At 39.4% G+C, this 15,305-nt stretch overlaps 1 protein-coding gene across 2 annotated transcripts in view; it reads left to right on the forward strand.

Annotated features, from left to right (window-relative positions):
* The first annotated feature begins 719 nt into the window (after positions 1–719).
* Positions 720–15,305, forward strand: part of Ptpn12 (protein tyrosine phosphatase non-receptor type 12) — a 64,262-nt gene continuing 49,676 nt past the window's right edge. The window contains exon 1 of one of the 2 annotated variants that reach the window (XM_048339880.1): positions 720–889. In XM_048339880.1, the coding sequence (XP_048195837.1) occupies positions 791–889 (99 nt within the window). In that variant the 5' untranslated portion in view covers positions 720–790. The remainder of the gene's footprint in view (positions 890–15,305) is intronic. The other variant, XM_048339879.1, reaches the window with a different exon arrangement.

The raw sequence follows: 15,305 nt of genomic DNA on the forward strand, positions 1-15,305 counted from the left end.
GGGAACCAGCTCTTGCCTCCATAGCCCTGTTTGAGATCACGGATACCAAGTAAACACTGACCCACTACAATCTTTCCAGCTGCAAGTCGCAATCTCTCCTTCAGGACGAGCAACAATCACCATACCGAGCTTCGCCCCGCCCTTACGCAGTGTTGGACACGCCCCGGAAGTTAATGCGGTCACCCAACGGACCGCCGTAGCGTCTTCGAGCCACTCAGAACCCGACTACGGCTAGGGGGCGGGACTAGGGGCGTGGCACAGGGCGGACGCGCGGGGGCGGATCGGCGCGGCGTGGAGCCTGGGGCGGGGCTCGGGGAGCGGGGCCGCGCGTCTGGGTGGTGGCGAGTACGCGCCGGTGAGAAGAGGCGGCTCCGGGCTGCGGCTGCCGGCGGGGGGCGGGGGGGGAAGGAAGCACCGGGAAGGGGGGGGTAGGGCGAGCGGAGGGCCGTGTTCCTGAGGCGGCGGCGGCGGCGTCTCGGACGGCGGAGGTGGAGGGCGGGGAAGGAGGATGGAGCGAGCTGGGGGTTGGGGTTGGCGCTAGCCGCCGAGGCTCGCCTAGCGCCGTGGGAGAGCGGCTGCTGCTCGGGGAAGTTGTGGTGTCGGGAGCCGAGCGGGTGCTGCCGCAGCCGCCGCCCGGGGCGGTGGGGAGGAGGCCGGCGCGGCGGTGGCTGGCGGGGGTCGGGAGGGAGGGCGAGCTGCGAGCAGCGAGCTGGGGAAGACGGAGCAGGCTCTGCGGAGGGCGGGCGGGCGGCGGGGGTGCCGGCGGCCGCAGGCGGGGGGACGCGGGAGGATGGAGCAAGTGGAGATCCTGAGGAAATTCATCCAGAGGGTCCAGGCCATGAAGAGTCCGGACCACAATGGGGAGGACAACTTCGCCCGGGACTTCATGGTGAGTCTCCCGCCCCGGGCTGTCGCCGTGCTCGCCAGCCCGGGAGCTCCCCCACCCCCCCACCGGCGGCGAGTGTTGCCAGCGCTTTGTGTGCGGCGGTGAGGAGAGGGGCGGAGGGGCGCGTCCGGACTCGGAGGCCGGGTGCTACTGAAGCTGGCTTGGAGGGGAGATCGCCTCCTTTCTGATCTCTCTTCCCGGGTTCTGCGGCCTCCCCCTGAGCCCCCCCCCCCGACGGGTGCCCACCCGGGACGCAAAGGTAGCAGCCGCGGGGCGGAGTTCGCACCCGGCACCTCCGCCCAGGACCACCTATTGTTTCTCAGGCTGGGTAGTCTTGAGGCTAGTGGGGTGCAGGCGGCGCGAGGCCAGGGGCCTCGCCTTTCCACGCTTGCCCACCCAGCCTGCCCCTCCCAGCAGGGTCGAGGCGGGGTGTCTGGTTGTGGCTGGCAGTGGATCCTGGGGTATGGAGGTTGGCATTCATTCGTGGGGTCCCTTGGCTCAGTCACGCAGGCCCCCCGAGTGGGCAAGGTAGGACTTAAAGCCGTCTCTGAGCTCGCAGATATTTTGTCCAACGCTTGAGGGGAAAAAAAAGGATTGTGTCTGGGAAGAGACTCGCGATTTACCTGATTTCAGTTTACCCCAGGTCTGGCTGATTCTCTCCTTAGACTCAGGTTTTGAGGGGGCCTTGGGGGAGTCAGCGTGACTTGTAGTGGAGGGGGTCATTGTGGATGGGGGGGTGGTTATCCTGTAGGAAGCTTACTTCAGACTCCCCGGGGGATATTGCTGAAGGCGGAGGGGATGTGACTATCACTTCCTATCCGGGGTGGGGGTGGGGAACCCGGGAACAATAGTCCTGGTGGGGCGGTGACGACGATATGGGCTGTGAAGCACTGAACTGGGAGATAACCTTCCAGCCCCCCCTTTTGCCCCCCACCTTTCCTCCCACTGCTCGCTTAGATGGGCTTGAGGGGAGTCTTGCTGGTAAAATTAGTCTAGATTCATTACTGAGAGGCAGTCAGTTCCAAAAGCGTGGGACCAGAAGCCGACTTCCTACATTACCCCCCTCCCGCCCTTTTTATTTTTCTACTGGACAATGTTCTCTCTAGGGCTGTTTCCCGGCTTAGGAGGCGGTGGTTGCGGCTCTGCTCCTACGGATATTGCGCAAGACTGGGGCGTTGGAAACCCTGGAGGTCTGGGGAATGGAAAAGGAAGTGTGGGACTTTGGGAAGTGGTTGGTCCTTAGCCTTGGCAGAAGTTGGAAATAGCAAAGGGAACCATTAGCTCCGGGACAAGGTACACTTTCTAAAGCAATCACTTACCTCTGAAATTGGGTTATAAAAGGATACATACACAGTGTCTTAAAAAAAGAGGCAGCACCAAATATTGAATAGTTTTTGTTTCGAAGTTGAAGTCGTTTTCAAGGTACAAGTGAAGGGACTTTTCAATACTTTTAAAAGGATTTTGTTTAGAGCTAAATTTGTTAACCTGACAAATAGACTCTTGGTCTTAAACAGTATTGTAATAGTATTGTTTAGCTTAGCAAGTCCACCTCCTAGACGATTGATAGAAGAGGAATATGGTTTTGTAAATATGTTGTGAAGGCTAAATTATCCTTTAGTTTTAAAGTTTTCTCCTGGTATTAATGCTTTTGAAATTTTACTTTCTGATCTGAAACAAATAAAGAACACTTTTCTTTCCTGCTACTGAGAATATTTATTGGTAATATTTTCTTTTTTTTGGTAGTATCTTTTGAATGGTATCATTTACAGTAATTGAACATAAGCTTTCCCTTCCCTTTATTTACTACACTGTAGCAAAAATAGAAGGAACTCCTTGAATTATTTAGGGTGCTTAAAACTAGTAGTTTTTCAGGCTTATTGATTATGGAAGAAGAGGTATTGTGGTCCCTGCCTGTTTCTTGTTTGCAAACTAGTCTTCCTATTCCTGGGCATCTTCCATTAAGAAGAGCATTGTTTAGTAATGCAGACCATCAGGACAGGTGCCCAGCCTCCAAACTTCTGTATGGAGGAAGCAGCCTTAGACTTCATGCTTTGGATGAATCAGGAATTCCTATTGGAAGTTTCATTTTTCAAGGACTAAATAAATTTCCTTTTTCTTCTGTAATACGTATTTAGCTAGGTGATTCTACATTGGAGATTTGATGACTAAAGCTATTCTTTTCTAGTGCTTGCTTTTTTTTATTTCCAGGCTTGATTAGCAATAGCTATAATTAAGTCTGCTTGTAGTTGGTGCTGCTTTTTCCCCTGTGTGGAAAACTGGATAGGCTCTATGTTTTCTGTCATGGAAAGAGAATAGAAGATTAGCTGATAGATTCTGACTGTTCTGTTATTAAATTTTGGCGTGGATTAGCTATCTTAACTTTGTAAGATTGAGCATTTAGAAATAATCTAGCAATTATAACTGTTCTCTTATAAGCAATGTTATTTCATAATTGGAAATTACAGAGTAGCAATTAACAATAATCATTAATGCTTACACTTACTAGGTTGGAGTGGTATTCAAGCTGATCTCATTCTAAGCACAGTACTGTTTCCATTATTTCCAGATGTCCTGTAGTCATATCACCTAAGGCCTCACTACACTCACTTTAATAATTCTATGTGATCATAACTACACATGTTTTTATATTCTTATGTTCTTTAAACTTAGATTTTTGATATTTTCATTTAGTACAATTGTTTTGTTTTTTAAAAAAAGTAATTTTAAGTAGCTCTGAAATATAACCAGATAACAGTTTTATAGTTTAGCCATTTCCTTATGGCTGATTGTTTTAGACATTCTATTTTCTGCTCTTGACACTAATTATTGCCATATATCTCTAGAAGTAGAAGTACTAGGCTAAAGGATATAGACAGTTACACATAAGTATAAAATTTTGGAAAGATCTGTTTTGTTATACAGCTACCAGTAATGCATGAGTATTCATACTATAATTATAATTGCTCTGATCTTTAATGTTTGAAAAGTGGTATCTTAGTATATTTGAATTTCTTTATTACTATTGGGGATAGAGCATTTTCCACCTGCCAGTAACTGTATTCAATGAATTTTCTGTCTTGGCTTGTTGTGCTTTCTCTAAAGAAAATGAAGGTAGGAAGATTTGTATAAATGATGACATTCAGATTATTGCTTGCCTGTTGAAAACATGCTATTTTTGCATATGAACAAATTGTCAAGTAAATTAATGTGTGCCAAAATATAGAAGATCTTTACTATCTCAACTTTTACTCTTTAGGAAATGGCAAGGTATATTAGGACAGTCTTTGATAAGGTACTTGCTTCTAATGGATAAGGTACATATGCTATATACCTATTGTAGTCATCTGATAGTTTCATGTTTTAGAGAAATGATTATGATGACAATATGAAATATGGCATTTTGGAGGCTGCTGGACTATAAGAACTTGGTAAAGCTAGAATTTACTCTTAAGAGAGATATCTAAAGTGGCCTGGTAGAAAGGTATTCCTGTACTATGTATTGAGGACCAGTGAGCCAATAAGGATAAGGATGCTGGAGTTGATACTGGGGATTGGGATTGTGAAAGACCTTATATTGTGTTTATATTTTTCTGTTAATTCATAATTGTGATTGTGTTCACTTCTGCACTACAACTCTTAGTCACAGGGAAAGTGAAGAGATGTTGGCCCACTATTTCTGCAGTGTACCCTCCACCCCATCTTCCCCACCTTCCCATCTCGTTCTTTGAGAACACTATAAGCCTTATTTCATTTAGACAGCTTCTGATGAAAATCACTACTTTGGGTTTCTAGAGCTATCTAGAATGTTTTTAAGTTAGATAAACAGTTATTTGACAATTTTGTTTTAGAAAGTTGAGTATGATGGCAATATAGAGGTGACATTGGGAAGCTTCTGAGATATAACCTGAACTAGAGAATAAAGTATACAATACATTTGGTAAGGATTAGAAAAAATCTTTAATCCTGTATAGTGGTACAGCCTCTAATGCCAGTACTGGGGAGACTGAGACAAGAGGGTTATAAGTTTGAGGCCAGCTTGGGCTACATAGCAGCAAGACCCCATCTTAAAGGTCAGGAGGAAGAAAGAAATCTGAGAAACTCACTATATGTGAGTGGCAGAGGAGTGTAAGAGTATAACTGAGATTTCTAGCTTGTATATTATCACTCAAGCTAGAAGGTACCATTTGGGAAGATAAACAAGTAGAGAGGTGAAACAAGATTGTTGAGAGACAGTTTCAAGTTAGAAGTGGATGTGTGGTGTTGGACTTGATACAACTGAGGTTGCTGACAGGAGAGAGTTAAAGAGATGAATGTCATCATATAAACATGTAGGTGGCAGTTGAAAACATCTAAGTGAATATGTTTCTAACAGGCATCTGGTATGATCAGCTTTAGGTTGAATAGCATTAGTAATTTAAAAAAACAATAATGTATGAAACTGTAACCTCTCTATAATTCAGTTTGATAATAAAAAATACATATATAAAAAGAAAAAAAATAAAAACAAAAACTACTGAGACGGAAATGATTGTTCCTGTGAAGGTGTGGTCAAAGAGGAAGAAGTAGAACCAGGTCCAGAAAGCCTGAGCTTCAAGAAAAGAATTGTTACCAGGACTCAAATAATAAGCCGGAGAGCTGGTAATGTTAGATTGAGAAAGCATCAATTCCATTTGGCAACTATAGGAGTACTTTGGTGACTAGAAAAAGCAGTTTGGAACTAGGTAAGGGATGGGAAAAGTCTGGCTTGCTTTTGCTTGAGTAGAAAATAGATAAAACACAGTTACAGTTTTCTTTCATTTAGTTTAACATTGTGAAAGAAAATGATAGAAGCTGAGAGAATACACTGCTTACAGAAGAGATGCTCCCCTGCCTTTTTAGAAAAAAAATTATATATTTTTTACCCATATGTATGTTTCTTTTGTGAAATGATTGTGTAATTATAATTTTAAGGATATCCAGGGTCTTGTCTTTATATTAAATAAAACCTCAGGAGTTTCGTATTCAAAGTTTGAGTTTGAAATATTAGAAAACAAAAAGGGAGGTAGGTTTGAAAACTACAGCATAAGAAAGATTTTGTGTTGTAGATTCTAATAAGTAAAATTTTTCATTGCTTTTTCAGTATTGTGGCTTATAGAGTTTTTAAAAAGCTACTGATTTTACTGTTATAATTACCTTCTAAAAAGTTCATTCAACTGTATAATTCAGTACTTTTTACTATAACCAGGGTTGTACATTCATCACCACAATCAATTTTAAAACATTTAATCATCCAAAAGAGAAACCCTATGTACATTAGCAGTTATTTCCCTCCTCCCTCCAGCCACATGCAGTCAATAATCCATGGTGTCTATAGATTTGCCTAGTCTGGGAATGCTATATAAATGGAATCTTGGCATTAGGTGTTTGTGACTGACTCCACTTAACAATGTTTTCAAGTTTCATTCATATTGTACTGTGACTTCACACAACTTCATTTTTTTTTTGTACAACTAAGTTACATTTTATATGTTTTAGTTTTGTGAGTTTTCTAATTTTTGGTTATTAGGCATAATGTTATTATGAACATTGGTGTACAAGTATTTGTGTAGATGTACTTTTCAATTCTCTTGAGTGCACAGAAAGCAGTGAAATTGCTAGGACATATAACACTTGTGTTTAGCATATTAAAGAGCTGCCAGGCTGCTAAAGGAAGTGTGTGCATGTTATTATCATCCCCACCAGAAGTATCTGCATTACAGTTTCTCTATGTCCTCACCCAAACTTATTATTGTCTGTCTTATTGATTATAGTTTTTTATCCTTGTGGATAATGAAGCACTAACTTGTTAGATTCACTTGTATGATTTTGTTATCTAACTTGTCATAGCTAATGATAGGAAATATTGTTGATTCCTTGCATTTGAGCTAACCTTAATGCGTTTTTACTACTACTGGTTAGAATTTTTTGTCTATCCTTTATGAGTGTTTAGCCAGATGTATTTCTATTTTAACTAACTTGAGAAGTGGACGTGAACTTTTTAAAGTAACTCCAGATGTAGATAGTACACTAAAAATTTACATGTTAATTTTCTGGAATTTTAAAAATATGATTACCTTTTTTCTTCAACATTTGACATTTACTTTGGAAAAAGTTTTGAAAGGACAAAAATGAGAGCTAGATATTAACATTTAGAAAGATATTATTTTTGTTCATACATTAAAAATGTATGTTCTTTAGCACTCATTTAAATTGATAAACATTTGGATTTCTGTCTTCCTCAGACTAAAAGTCTCCAAGGCTAAAAGACTGGGACTTAATTATCTTTGCTACTTAATATAGTACCTGGCATTTAATAGACATTGATGTCCATGCTTGGGCAGAGGTTACAAGCAAGCTTAATGCTGTAAGACAGAATTAGTCATCAGGTGAATTCTTCAAGTGGTCTAAGAGCTTGTCTCACACCTTTTATATAAATATGTTTTTAGCAGTTGTAATTTACATCACATTTGAGCAGCAGTACTCTACTGTTTGTACACTGTCTAGTGTATGTAAGAATTCAGGTTGTACTTAAAAGTAGCATGTACTGAGTTATAATGCATTAATCATATACTTTGAAGACCTTATCTTAGCATATTAGTTTTGATAAAATGTCCAGTTTTTAAACTTCTAGTTTGGATGTAGTTAATAAAATCGAGTTATTATGCAACTGTTACCTCTTAAATAGTAAAGTTTGTGTTTGAAGGGTGGTTTACAAGAAATAACTGTTCTCTTTTTGCCTCATTTCTTCTCCTTTAGTCCATTCCACATATACTCAGATTTCCTAAAATGCCACTTTCCAGTGTTGGTATCTGTAACAGAAACCATACTAGTGAAATCAGATGTATGTTTAGTATCTGTCTTGCTACATAGTTGTAAAGTTTCATATGTAAGTTAAAAAATAGGACTCCTTTTGCTGTATAAATTACTGGAAATTTTAAATGCCTAAGGCAACTTTTAAGTATTGGATTCAAGCTTTGCTTTCTTAAAACTATGTGTCTGTGTCGCTTCCCAAATTGAGTTTCTTGGTTTCCCCTTGTACCTGTCCCCAATTTTATAACCGCCTCTAATTGAAAGGCCTATAAGATAAAGGGAGTACTTGATTGGAATTTAAGGGCTCTGCCTGCCTAGGAAGGGTTCTGCTGCTGAGCCTGATTTTTTTTCTAGTTACTTTTAAAGATAGGATCTTGCTTTTTATACAGCCACTTATTGAGATCCTGATCTGCCTGTTTCTGGCTTTGCATTATTGTTGGAATTACAGTTGCCCCTGTTGTGATGGAGTCTTGTAGATTATTTCCCCCCTGGTTTGGTTTGGAGCTGTAGTCCTTCTAATCTCAGCCTCCCGTCTTGCTTAGGATGACAGGCCCATACCACTGCATCAAGTGCAGTGTAGAAAGCAAGAACCTATCTCAAAAGGTAACCTAGTAAACTTTGCCCTGACCGGTCTCAATCTGTGATTCTTCTGTTTTCAGCCTCTCAAGTAGCTAGGCTTGTAGATGTGACCTACCAGCTCCTGGCTTCCTCTTTTCCTTTTGGAATTCAGTTATTCCTTGTCCTTGAATTGACACACTAAATGACTGAAGTTTTGTTTAGCTGTGTTTGTACTATTAGTCATCTTTTTCCCATCTTAGAAAGCTTTCCTTTTATTTGGTAGGCTAGGCCTTTGAACATTAGAAATTTAAATATTTAAAATGACTTCACTATGTTCACATTAAATACTGAAAATATAGAATTCTTACTTTCTGGGATAAGTATTTTAGCCCAGTTTATCTTAAATTACATGTTACCCATCCTAAATTTTGTCTTTTCATACCATGTGGGGAAAAAGCCTTTTATTAGGTTTGAGTTAAAAGCTTAGTAAAATTAACTAGCATACAATTAATTGTTCAAAATCATTAGTCTCTTCCAAAAAGAAGCTTAATTCTTTACCAGCATTTTATATTCTTGCATTAGTTAAAAATTTCAGCATGAACAATTATCTCCCTGAAATCACACCAGAACCCTTGTTTGATTTTGTAAAATGTTCTTTCTGTGATTGGTTGTGGTTGCTTTCTGAAAAATTTCCCTAGAATGTTGAATATGGACCATGGTTTTCTCAGAGGCTTTGAGATGTATGCTGATCTACATTTCATACAGCTATCTTTTTAGGCATAACCTACATTAACAAGTTGTTTGAAATAGGGGGTCAAGGGCTGGGAATATGGCCTAGTGGCAAGAGTGCTTGCCTCATATACATGAAGCCCTGGGTTCGATTCCTCAACACCACATATATAGAAAAGGCCTGACGTGGTGCTGTAGCTCAAGTGGCAGAGTGCTAGCCTTGAACAAAAAGAAGCTAGGGTCAGTGCTTCAGGCCCTGATTCCAAGCCCCAGGACTGTCAAAAAAAATAAAAAAGAAGAAGAAAAAAAAGAAATAGAGGGTCAAAGGATGAACAGATGCGGCTTTGATACTCACTAGACACTATGTTGAAAATGAACTATGCAACTGGTGGGTGGGAGTTGGAGGGAAAAACTGGGAGAGAGCAAGGGAAAGGGTGACATTGTCCAAAAAGAAATGTACTCTTTACCTGACTTATGTAACTGTAACCATTTTGTACATCACCTTTATAACAACAATTTAAAATAATTTTTTAAGCTGCTTGAACCAGGTACTGGTGGTTCATACCTGTGTAATCCTAGCTATTCATCAGGCAATAATCTGATGATCCTAGTTCAAAGACACCCTGGGCAGGAAAGTATCTTAGACTCTACAGTTAACCATTTAAAAAGCAATAATTGGAGCTGTAGCTCAAGTGGTAGTGTTAATCCTTGAGCAAAAAGCACTTGGGCCCTGAGTATAAGAACCAAAGTGGGGAAAAAGCCATTTGAGTTGTTAGGTAGCTTTTGAATAGCTATCTATTCAGGTAGGACTTTGAAGGAAGCCTGTCATCCATGATCTCTACCATCTATCTACAAAGGACATTCATTGAGGTTTTTGATTCCTCACCATGTTTTAAACACTGCTTAATTGCAGTAGAAAATTTGGCAGTTAGGAAGTATTATGAACAGACTTTGAGAAGCATCAGGGAAATTTCCCAAGGGCAGTTGATGGCCTTCAAGGGAGATCTGTGAACCCTTTCAAATTATATGGTTATTCTGTTTTTTGGCTCTTAGATTTCAAGGGTTCCCCAAATCAAAGAACCTCTGCATGAATAAATGGCAAAGTTTTGGAGCCAGATAGAGAGTAATTTCTATCCTGGTCCTCCTATGATTATGAGCAGGTTGTCTAGAGAATTTATTCTACTTTACTTATATATGTATGCAAGGTTCTTGAATGGTAATTCAAGATACCATATTGCTTTACTGGAAAACATTCAAGATTTAAACCTCAAGGCAGGAGAGTGAATCTAATTAAGGTCCATCATATGCATATATAAACATATAAAAATGAAATGTCTTGTATAAAGAATTCATGCAAATAAACATAGGGGAAATCCTTCTTTTTTTGTTTTTGACCTTGCTCTTTAGTCTCTTTCTGTTCATATCTGTTCAGATACAGCTTTTTATTCATCTTTTCCATTTCTCAGTACTTTAATCTTTTTTTTTTTTTGGCCAGTCCTGGGCCTTGAACTCAGGGCCTGAGCACTGTCCCTGACTTCTTTTTGCTCAAGGTTAGCACTCTGCCACTTGAGCCATAGCACCACTTCTGGTCTTTTCTATATGTGTGGTGCTGAGGAGTCGAACCCAGGGCTTCATGTATGTGAGGCGTACTCTTGCCACTAGGCCATATTCCCAGCTCTTTTTAAACAAAATTTTCTGTAAGTCATGGGGCTTGAACTCTGGGCCTGGGCATTATTCCTTAGCTCTTCCAATCAGGGCCATCTTGAGTCACCATGACACTTCCTGTTTTCTGGTGGTTAATTGGAGATTAGAGTCACAGAGACTTGTCTGCCCTGGCTGGCTTTGAACTGTGATCCTCTGATCTCAGCCTCCTGAGTAGCTAGCATTACAGGTGTGAGCCACCAGCATCCAGCAGTACTTTAATCTTGTTACACTAAAATCCATGCTTAAACCTAAAAAAATATTTTTAGAGAATACTATTTATATCCACCAAATATGGATTGCAACAGTTTTATCTGGTTTAGGCTCTGTAACTTTGAGTAAGTGATTTATACTCTTCGTTTCCTGTTCATAAAACAGGAGTACTTTGTAATCTTAGAATAATAATAGCATACATTAAGGAAATGGTGTAGTTTAGAAAGGGACAGGATTAAGAAAATAAAGTGGAATATAAAAACCCCATCACCTCCCCCAAGACTTTAACCTGTTGTCCATATTGTTTCTGCTGTGGTGATTCTCTTTTTGATATGTCTAATTTTGGAGACTGGTTTACCCTGAAATCTTACTTTACTTCTTTTATAGATCTAAGATGATTGGTTAACTTTGTGCTGTTTGTTTTTTACTTAGACCTTAATGGCAGTTTCCAAACTTAATTAGATGCTGAATTGGAATCTAGCAAGTGGGTTTAATGTAGAATGGTTCCCAAGCTTGCTTCGTTTCAAAGGATTTTGTTTTGTTGTAAATTAAGCCCATTTGAATGGCATAGGTACTGGTTATGTGGTCTCTTGAAGACATTTACAATAGATGAGAAAATAAAGTTGTTTACAAGTAACTAATACATAACTAAACATAACGCCTTGGAAAAATTGCTAGGAAGATACTTTGCATTCTTTCTTTTTCTTGTAGTAAGATGTATATAACATGAAGTTGGCTGTTTTTAAATTGACAGTTGTTGCTGTTAAATGCTTTCCCATTGTTATGCAATAAGGATCTTGAAAAGACAAAAAAAATCCCCTACTGTTGAAACAGGCTTTGTTAGAAAGGACTTTTAAAGGAGAGTAGATTTTGAAGATAGAACTTAGCTGGCCATGGACTTGAGCCCTACCAAGGACAGAAAACTTTCTTGGACTGTTTTATTTGTTTTTTTTTTCATTGATCTCATTTATTACTCTCCACCCCATTTCCTCCTTTTTCTAACCCTAGTACTATTATATTCTACTCCTATCCAGCTCCTAACATAACTCCTTTTCATAACTGAATTGTGTACCTGCACTGAACAAAGTAGATACCTTCACTTACTCATCTTACTCCTCTTTTTACCATATTTCCTCCTCATGCTCCTTACTCCAGTACTTTCTTTCTGACCCCAATAGTCCTATGCAAAAACTCAATCCCGGCACATTGTGTGATTGGTTGTGTAAATAAAGCTACCAGTAGTATCATACTTGAATGTGAATATTTTATTGGTTCTGAATTGGAGAAGTTATTAGAGCTGCCATACACCCCCCATACCAGTGGTGAGAAAGTGGACTCATCAATCCATCTAATACCCCATCCAATGAGAATGCAGCAAATAACACAATAGAGTAATTCAGGCAACTAACCTTTCCATTTTATTTAACACTTTATATCAGTGGATTCCATTCTCTAATCAAATGTAGAATGGCAAGTTGGACCAAAAAGAAAACACAACCCAGTTTGGTGTTCATAAAACAATATCTAGTTGCCAAAAACAAGACTAGTTTAGAGTACAAAGTTGGAAAATTTTCTAAGCAGGCAGGAGCCACTATACTTATGTTAAAGTAGATTTCAAATCAAAACTAGAAGACTCAAAGATCACTTCATATTAATAAAAGGACCTCTTCATCAAGAAGACATAGTGATTTTTAATATCTGTACACTGAATGTGGATAAACCCAGTTTGGTTAAGCAAACACTATTGGGCTTAAACACACACATTGGATAGTTATGTTAGGCCTAAAATATAAATATGTAAACACGTATGGGACCTTATGTGCATAAGTACGTGTGTGTATGTGTTGGTATGTTCGAACAGTATGATATAGGCAGGAGTGAGATTCCATGGTGTCATCCTTTTGAACAATTAACAGCTAAAAGGAATATCAGGAAGGGGAGGGGAGGTGAAACTAAAGGAAGGATTTGAAGAGAAATGGAAAAGATGAATGGTTTGTGAATTAAGTCATAAAACTCACTATGCACATATGAAAATGAAACTAGGAAACAATAGGATGTGGTTGAAATAGTTGTAGGGGAATAGTGGAAAAGGAGTGATGGACCAAGATGAATTGTGCACATAAATCAACATGTTAACTTAAAATGCCCATGTTATATGTGTTTGAAGATAAAATCTTGATGACAAGAATAAAGACTGTGGAGGGAGCCCTTTAAACAAATAGAGGTGAGAATGATGAACAACATTTAATAGAAATGTTAAGTAAACAAGAATTAAAAACATTTTTTAGAAGTAACAGATACAGTGGAACTATTTGCAAGTTAAACATTAAGACAACAAAGGATGGGTTACAGTAATTAAATTCTTATATAACTCATAAATCATCTCACTATAGAAATCAAGGTGACAAAGTATTGAGTCCTATCAGTGACCTTATCCAATTAAAAGTTAGCTACGACCTAAGATTCCAACTTATTAAAGTAATGCCACTTAGTCAAATTCATCTCCTTGCAATATAGAATGGTAGGTGAATTGTCGATTTCTTCACTCCATTTTAAAATATAAGAATGTTGGACTGGGAATGTGGCCTAGTGGTAGAGTGCTTGCCTAACACATGTGAAACTCTGGGTTCGATTCCTGAGTGCTGCATTAACTGAAAAGGCCAGAAGTAGTGCTATGGTTCAAGTGGTAGAGTTTTAGCCTTGAGCACATGTAGCTCAGGGGCAGTGCCTGGGTCCAGAGTTCAAGCCCCAGGACTGGCAGTAAACAATTGCCTGTTGAAAGACGTTATCTTAATTTATTTTTTATATTAAGACAATAGCTTAGACAGAATTGTTTCTAAACTCTGGAGGCTGGAAGGTAAGGTACTGCTTTGGTCTGGTGCATCCTCATGGAGAAACGCTAGAGAAAGGCACTCTAACAAAAGTAGCTTACTGCTGACTAGAGCATTTTCTATAAGGACCTTAGAGCCTGCATAGCCTAGTCACTTTCTAGAGGCCCCATCCCTTAAAACTTGTATTGACTCGGCAGTGGTGGCTCAGGGATGCACTCCTAGCTACTCAAGAAGCTGAAATCTGAGAATCATGGCTCAAAGCAAGACCATGTAGAAGACTCCATGAGACTCATCTCCTTAATCACCAAAAGCCAGAGTGGAGCTGTGGCTGAAGTTGTAGGGTGCCAATCTTGGGCAAAAAGGCTCAGGGATAGTGCCCCCTGGGACACACACACACACACACACACACACATACGCACACACACACACTATAAACATACATATATATATATATATCATGTATCTCTAAATTTTTCTTATATTAACAGATACTTTATTAGGTGGAGGTAGCATGCCAGTATAAAAAGACTGAAACATTTAGGGCAAAGCCAAACTGAATTGAGTAGGTTTTCTCCTGATTTGTACTAAAGCGCAAATGTTATAATAAAAATTAGGTTTGACTTCATACAAGTTGAAACCATCTTTAATACAAAAAGTGATACCGTGACAAGTGATATATTTAGATTAAATATTTTCAACATATATAATTATTATTACCAGAACACATGAGTAGTTTAAGTATATCAATAAAAAGAACACTCCATTAGAAACAATGGGCAATAGTAGCCAGGCCAGGTTGATCCAAGTAGATTTAGCCAGTAGGATCAGAAGTTCAAGACCAGCCAGATCTACTCATGAGACCAGGTCTCAAGATTCACCGCTCCCTCCCCTCCCCCCCAAAAAATGGACAAAAGGAAGCATAGGCATATGGCAAGAATGCAGGGGGAAAATAGCCTCTTCCAATAGTTAGAAAAATGTCAGTTAATAGTTTTTCTGGAGGGCCTACCTGATTTGGTAAAATTCAAAAGTTGATAACTACACAAAATTTAGGAACAGAATAGCCATTGTTTTTTTATAGATACAGGAAAAACTAGTGTTTCTTGATCTGTTGAAGGATGAACTTGTGAAGGCCTATTTTGGAAGGTATCTTGGATACTTCTAATCATATTGATAATATGCTCTTTTGACTCAACATGTCCATTTCTTGAAATCTTTTCTTAAACATGATTTGCTTAGGTAGACTGGATACATTGGATTACACTTGGATTCCCAGCTACTTGGGAGACAGAAATAGGATGGATCTTGATGTGAGGTCAGCTCAAGCAAAAAAAACCCTTTCTGTCAATACAAACAAAGGGAAATTTAAAAAGACTAGAAGCATGGCTTAAGTAGCTCTAAATTTCACCAATTAAGAAAAGTTACATAGGAGTATGAAATAGAATATTACTAGGTTAATTCCAATGATTTTTGTGAAACAACTGTGTATCTTTTTTGAAATATCTTTTTGAGAGACAGTTTAACTTGATTGACAACCTAAAAAGAGAAAGATTGGAGAGAGG

Source organism: Perognathus longimembris, chromosome 2 (assembly GCF_023159225.1).
Source record: "Perognathus longimembris pacificus isolate PPM17 chromosome 2, ASM2315922v1, whole genome shotgun sequence".
Classification (NCBI taxonomy): domain Eukaryota; kingdom Metazoa; phylum Chordata; class Mammalia; order Rodentia; family Heteromyidae; genus Perognathus; species Perognathus longimembris.